General features: G+C 39.6%; 1 protein-coding gene across 1 annotated transcript; it reads left to right on the top strand.

The window, feature by feature from the left end:
• The first annotated feature begins 5,427 nt into the window (after nucleotides 1–5,427).
• On the top strand, nucleotides 5,428–6,378 carry LOC101649373 (olfactory receptor 51G2-like). The gene has a single exon (XM_004717494.1). It carries the CDS (start codon nucleotides 5,428–5,430, stop codon nucleotides 6,376–6,378), a length of 951 nt encoding a protein of 316 aa, XP_004717551.1.
• Nucleotides 6,379–7,554: the final 1,176 nt, after the last annotated feature.

Below are 7,554 nucleotides of genomic sequence, written 5' to 3'. Positions count from 1 at the left end.
AAAGGGACCAGGCTTCAAACACCAAAGGCGGGGAGAAAAATCATATCCTGGTCAATGAGGGTGGCGCGTGATGGGGACCCAATGCCCATCTCTAGACAACTGGACATAGTTGCAGAGGGGTAGTGGGGAGATGAGTCACTTAGGGTTCAGTATAACAATAATGAAACCCACAACCTTAGTCTGTCTTAAGCTGGAAGCTCCACGGAAACCTGCTCTAATTCCACGACATGACTTATTTCAACGAAAAATTGGCATCTGTTGCTGCTTTAATTTTATAATACATGTATCTCCTTTTCCCTCCTTTTCAAGATTTATATTAATTTTCCCTAAACTATATACAACATAGCATCTATCAATACATCGATTGTCTGTGTACAACATAGTGAGATGAGCTACATTGGTGAAGGTGTGCATGCTTCACCTACACTTAGTGATACCTTTTTCATCACTGTAAGCAAAAGGTGACTATTAATTAAACCATATGTTTGCTTGCTGTTCGGTTTTTTGTTTTGTTTGTTTTTTTTTAATCTCTCATAAGAGGAAATAATAACTGAAACATTTAACTTGGACCAGCCCCAAGAATTTCCCTATCACAAAGGAGTCCCTTTCTAGTCCATTTTGAAAGTCTGGCAATTACATGGTTAATGCCATCTGCTGCCACAAAGTCCACAGTGCCTGTGATGTTCAAGAGTCCAGGCATTGGCTGGCTTGTTCTAAAAGTACTCTTCCTTGATGACTCACTCCCATTGGACTCCCAAGGAGGAGGAGGAGTTTTTCCAACTCTAATCTCCTTGTGGGTGACTTAATCATATGATGTTTGTAGTGGACGGAGAAGACACTCACCCAAGATTTTTGCTAATGTTCTTTTACAGGGCAAATAAACTTTGAGGTAAGATTATAAAAATGCAGTATATTAATGACCGAAAGGGAGAAATGGTGCCATCGATTCAGGTACAATCTGGGAGTTACTATATAAATTGACTGAAGACTTCTTAAAAGGTGCTGCCAGACAGGGAAACAATTAAATGTACAACTAAGAGATGGTTGTTAGTTAACTCAACAACAAGAGTCTCCTTTGTCTTAGTCTCTCGTGTGTGTCTATATCTTTAGACAGATGTATCCCTTGCTTTTCAAGGGAAGAAAGCTAAAATTAAGGAAACTTTGAGGAGCAAGATGGTCTAGGGAACTTCTAGGTTATGAGACAGTCTGAAGACAGTTCTCACAAGATGAAAGGTAAAAGAATGACGATTTAAGTCAAATGCAGGGCAATCAAGATTAATTGTATTTATTTCTAGATCTCTGAAGAATCATCTTTGAAAGAGATCTTCACACTTTGAGCACAGTACTAATAGTAAGAAATATTTAGAGGACAATCATTGATGATTATAACTTAATTTCTAAGGACTAGGAACTCTTTCCCATATAATCTTGTTTTATTCACATATAAACCTATGATATTAGCATGATATGATAATTAGTACAATTCTCTTATCCCCTTTTCAGAAAATAGAAAAACCACAAAAAATATGATATATGATAGTATATGTATATAGTGTGAGAAGAGAATCTATTTTGGACAAAATTCCATGATCATAGTGCTATCATGGCAGATTATCAGATCTTAATCACTTTTACCTGAATTGTAATGCAGTTGTAGAAAAAAACATTTATTTTGGATACCAACATGATTTTCCATTTTGTCTGCTCTATGAACACAGTTTATTGCTGATTATACATCTGCTTAGCAATTATACATCTGCTTAGCTGAAATACAGCTGATTAGAAGAAAACAGTTCCTATAACAGAATTCTGAGTACATTCTTAAAATTTTGGGAGAAAATAGGTCATTCTTAATCCCTTATTCAGTCATGATTCATTGTCCCTAACATACTATACACTCTATACAAACAAATTAGCATTGGAAAATAAATACAATTTGAGATAATATTCATTGAATTTTAATGAAACCTAAATAATATTACCATTGGGGTGTGTGCATGTGTGTGTGTGCAGTTTAAATTCCAATGTATAGAAACTGAGTTATTAGAGTTTTTTTTGACATTCCTTTCAGTTTTGTTTGTTTGATTTTTGAGGCTGAAGTCAGCTCAGAAACAGGTTTCCTGCTTTCATGACCGCAGTCTTCATAAATTCCTTCATTTGACAGATAGTTCTTAACAATTAAAACTAAGAAAAATAGTATTACACATCCACATGTACTACATACATAAAATTCCTAAAGTATTCCTCTTCTAGGGATTAAAATGAACATGAACTATATGGACGCAATTTATCCCACAAATGTGAGAGTTTGATGTCTGCCTTCAGCAGCTCCCTTTTCTTGGTAGCTGATGCAATGAAATCTAGAATTGTCCTGCACTAAAGGTAGCCATCATGCTTTGTCTCTGTACCTGAAGTATATGCGTAAAACAAATGACCTGTTCACTTCCTGAAGAAATCTCATAGATTTTCTCTGAGTTCACAGAAACAGTGCAGGATAAATGCAGTCTTGGAAATTCATAAATAAAAAGAATTCAAACAGTTGATTCAGATGTGCTTGTACACACATTCTTAGCCAATATCTTCAATCTTTTTATCATAAGTCATATTTTTGTCAATAACTGACTAGAAAATTGTACATGCAGAAGCGACAAAACATCATGCCGAAATTTCTACAGAAGCAGAGGATAATCATACAGATTGTCTTATGAACAATTTGATACCTTTCCTAATAAACTCTCAGAAACAAAATAATGTGTGTTTAGTACAGTCACAATATTCAATTTGGATTTTAATGATCTGTGATAAAATCCTTTACAACATAAGGAACTGGAACAAAGAAATAATTTTAAGGTCCAAGTAACTGTAGCTGGCTGGTACCATCACAGAGCTTAATCAGGAGCACGGAAATGTCTTTCTTCATCTAAAGATGTACCAATCCTCGAATTCATAACCTCTGATTCTCTTTCCTTTGTGAACTCCCAACAGTATGACACTCAGTCCTTTGAGGGACCAGTACTATGCTTAATTGAGTATAGGTGTTCCCAAATTGTAATAGGTTACGGCACTACCTGCAGATATTGTTAAAATATTGAATGCCAAGATTGAACTCAAGAAATCTGTATGCAATAGGTATTGGATGGGAACTACTAATTTACATTTCTTACTAGGGTTCACATTTTATTAATGAAGTGTCAGGCATCAAGAACAAAAAATCATATCATTGTAAATGAGGGGGAGTGCAGAGTGGAGATCCAAAGCCCATCTGTAGGCAACTGGACATCCCCTAATGGAAGGGTTGTGGGGAGGAGACGAGCCAATCTGGGTGCAGGGTAGCAACGATGAAACATACAACTTTCCTCTACTTCTTAAATGTTTCCTCCCCTACCCCCGCTATCATGATACCAATTCTACCTTACAAATCTGGCTATACCAGATGATGTACACTGGTACAGATAGGAACTGGAAACACAGGGAATTCAGGACAGATGATCCCTTCAGGACCAGTGCTAAGAGTGGCAATACTAGGAGGCTGGAGAGAAGGTGGGGTAGAAAGGAGGAACCGGATGTAGTTCTTTTATGAGAGCAAAATTCCAGGTCTCTCCTCCTGAAAAGCAGGTCATGTGTTGAACTGCAAACATTTTATCTAGCAACCAAGTGTTTAACTGTTATGTGGCAGGGCTTCTTATCTGTAGTCCATCATACAGGGAATATAAACATACAGTAGTAATTATAAAAGTACTTTACTTTGATATAAGGACATCTGTTAGTATACTAAGTCTAGTAAGATATATTTATATATCTTACTAGACTTAGTAAGTCTAGTAAGATATATTTATATAAAATCTAAAATATTGAGGATTTCTAGGGGTGTGGTGGATTAAGCATTGTTTGCTAACTAGAAGGTTAGCATTTTGAAAAACCTGGAGGCTCACATTAAAGAGGTGAGGCTTTTCACTAGCATAGAGGGAGAGTCTCAGAACCCCACCCCCACCCCCGGGGCACTTATGTTCTATCCTCTAGGTTTCCTATGAGTCAGTACTACTTGGATGACAATGAGTCAGTACTACTTGGATGACAATGAGTTTTCTAAAATAGTTGCTGTGGTTTGGAATTTTACTTGATGTCTGTCTGACAGCTGTGTTTGTGTGCTAATGGTGATGTGCTGCCATGTTCTGTGGGTGCATTTTGAAAATTTGAAATAGAAAATTTCTCTGAAAAAAACTTGTTTTAAATCATTTTATTGGGGGCTCATACAATACTTACCACAATCCATATATACATCCATTGTGTCAAGCGCATTTGTACGTTTGTTGCCGTCATCATTCTCAAAACATCTGCTTTCCACTTGAGCCCCTGGTATCAGCTCCTCATTCCTTCCTCTCCTCGTTCCCCACCCTCATGAACACTTGATAATTCATAAATTATTATTTTGTCATATCTTACACTGTCCAGCATCTCCCTTCACCCAATTTTCCGTTGTCTGACCTCCAGAGAGGAGGTTATATATAGAACCTTGTAATCGGTTCCCCCTTTCTACCCCAGACGCTATATCTTTTGATAGCCGGGCACCATCAGCTTTCTTCACCACACTTGCTTATGCCCCCATTTTTCCTCAGTAAACATATGGGGTAGGTGAGGACACAATGATTTTTCCTTCTTTGATGCCTGAAACCTGATCCCTTCGACACCTCATGATCACCCAGGCTGGTGTGCTTCTTCCGTGTGGGCTTTGTTGATTCTGAGCTAGATGACAGCTTGTTTATCTTCAAACCTTTAAGACTGTCCAATATAGACATACCAATCTGAAGGAGCCCTGGTGGTGTAGTGCCTATGCATTGGGCTGAGAGCTGCATGATCAGCTATTGAAGCCAACAACTCCAAAGGAGAAAGACTGGGCTTTCTACTCCTGTAAACACTTACAGGTCTGAAACCCCACAGGGGGCTACTATGAGTCAGCATTGACTCATTGGCAGTGAGGGTAGTATTGGAAAGCAGGAAACGTGGTGAGAAAAAAAGATTTAACAGAAAGTCAGAAGAATTGGATTCTGGTCCCAAATCTCACACACCATGTTGGAATCTAGAGTTCATTTATAATACGGACAATTAACCAAGATTCTTAGTTCTGTTCCAGCATTATACTTGAAACTCTATAAAATGGAATTACATTGTAAGACTCCAAAGTCAGGCTTACCAAGTATACAGAATGTATGCTAATAATTAGAAATCAAGTTTATTTAATGATCTCCTATCTATGGGGTAGAGAAAATACTTGGGGGTGGGGGGGTGGAAATCTTGGATTGCCGAAGAGCATTTCAGGGAGTTTTTACTAGACCTTGATTTATGCTACATGTTCTGATTTATCAACTCTGGATTTCAGGGCTTTGGGCTGTATTGCTGCTACCTGCCGTTCTTCCTCTCCCTGGCATCATGTCACACTCCAACAACACCTTCTACCTAACAGGCCTCCCAGGACTTGAGGCTGTGTTCACCTGGCTCTCCATCCCCCTGTGTGCCATGTACGTGGCATCCTTGGCAGGGAACAGTTTGATCCTGTGGGTAGTGAAGTCAGAACCCTCCTTGCATCAACCCATGTACTATTTTCTGTCTATGCTGGCAGTCACTGATCTGGGCCTGTCTGCCTCCACAATGCCCACCATGCTAACCATCTACATGTTGGGCTTCACTGAGGTGGCAGTGGATGCGTGCTTGGCACAGCTCTTCTTCATCCACACATTCTCCATCATGGAGTCCTCTGTTCTTCTGACTATGGCCTTTGACCGTTTTGTGGCCATTAGCAACCCTCTTCGCTATGGCACCATTCTTACAAACACTCGAATTGCCAGCTTAGGTTTGGCCATTGTGGTGCGCAGTATTGGTCTCCACATCCCAGCTCCCATCATGTTGAAGAAGTTGCCTTACTGCCAGAATCGCCACCTTTCCCACTCCTACTGCCTACACCCGGATGTCATGAAGCTGGGCTGTGTTGACACCCGTATCAATAGTGCATATGGTCTCTTTGTTGTGCTCTCCACACTGGGCACCGACTCAGTGCTCATTGTCCTCTCCTATGGGATGATCCTGCAAACAGTGCTCTCCATTGCCTCCAAGGCTGAACGCCTCAAAGCGCTCAACACGTGTGTCTCCCACATATGTGCTGTGCTGCTCTTCTATACACCTATGATTGGACTGTCCATGATTCACCGATTTGGAAAGCGGGCTTCCCCGTGTAGCCGCGTGTTGCTTTCCTATCTTCATTTTCTCACACCGCCAGTACTCAATCCACTTGTTTACACTATCAAGACCCAGCAGATTCGGCAAAGGATGATGCGTCTCTTAAGGTTGGATAGGGGCGGCATCAGAGACATCCAAGGACATTAAATCTGCTCTGGAGAAGAAAAAAAACCTGAAGATTTTGATCATCTATGCTGCACAGGATACAAGATGAGTCACATGTAGAGATATAGAAACCTCTTCTGAATGAAATTCAATTATGGGAAGAAGTAACCCACCTCCTTACTTATTAGTCTTTAACTAATGTGTGTGTGTGTGTGTGTGTGTGTATGTGTGTACAGTTAAAAACCTATTACCATCAACTCAATTCCAACTCATATTAACCCTATAGGATAGAGTAGAACTGCTTTTTTGAAACAGAGGCTATAAAGCTTTATGAAACAGGAAGCTTTATCTTTCATCCATGGAGAGGCTTGCAGGCTTGAACAACGGACTTTGCAGTGAGCAACTCAATTTATATCCCACTACATCACCAGGCATAGAACCTTCTAATGTGTCCAGAGTCAAAATGGTTGGTAGTGGTAGCCAGGTCCCATCCAATTATTCTGGATTAGTTTACATTTTGGAAAAAAACCTTTAAAAAAACCCAACTTTTTAATTGAAAATTAGGTGACTGTTTTCAAACTTGATAATTTTACATTCTGTAATTCATCCACATTTTGTTTCAACTCATCCATGGTAATCTCTTAAATGTACCATAACTTATCCCGCATAATTCATGTGTTTCCTGTTTCTGTCCCTTATTCTTTCCCAATCCTCTAAACTTTGTCCTTGGGGTAATATTTCCCTATGGTTTCAAATAGCTGATTATTTGGGAGTGGGTTCAGTGCCAGACGTGAGGGTAATTTAAAGCTATAGGTCTTGGAGGTCCCGTAAGTCTTTATCTGGCTAATAATCCTGGTCTTTTTTACAATTTTGAGTTCCATACCCCAGTTTTCTCCTATTCTATCCACAACCTCTTCGTGTGATCTCAGAGCAGCAGTTGGTAGTGGTAGCTGAGAGACCATCTTCTTTTTCTGATCTCAGGGTTTGGGAGCCTGATGTTGGCATGATACATTAGCCATTAGAGTACTTGTCTCCATATGTCTTTGGGTTTTACATTCGTATTTCCTTTGGATGCATAGAAACCAATTGTATCACCTTAGATGGCTTTTCATGAGCTTTTAAGACCCCAGTAACGTTTTACAGCCCCATACTCCTCTTAGTTGCTGTAAAACATTGTCTTCGTGTCCCTGGGACAACAATAGTCCTGATCCCCAGGGC

The sequence above is a fragment of the Echinops telfairi genome, unplaced genomic scaffold, assembly GCF_000313985.2.
Source record: "Echinops telfairi isolate 266 unplaced genomic scaffold, ASM31398v2 ScPeMD7_41;HRSCAF=154, whole genome shotgun sequence".
In the NCBI taxonomy this organism is placed as follows: domain Eukaryota; kingdom Metazoa; phylum Chordata; class Mammalia; order Afrosoricida; family Tenrecidae; genus Echinops; species Echinops telfairi.
This window is presented reverse-complemented; position numbering and strand designations above follow the sequence as displayed.

Bases quoted from the DNA above. Each gene is read 5' to 3' on its own strand.
- LOC101649373 (XM_004717494.1), top strand. From the start codon at position 5,428: ATGTCACACTCCAACAACACCTTCTACCTAACAGGCCTCCCAGGACTT.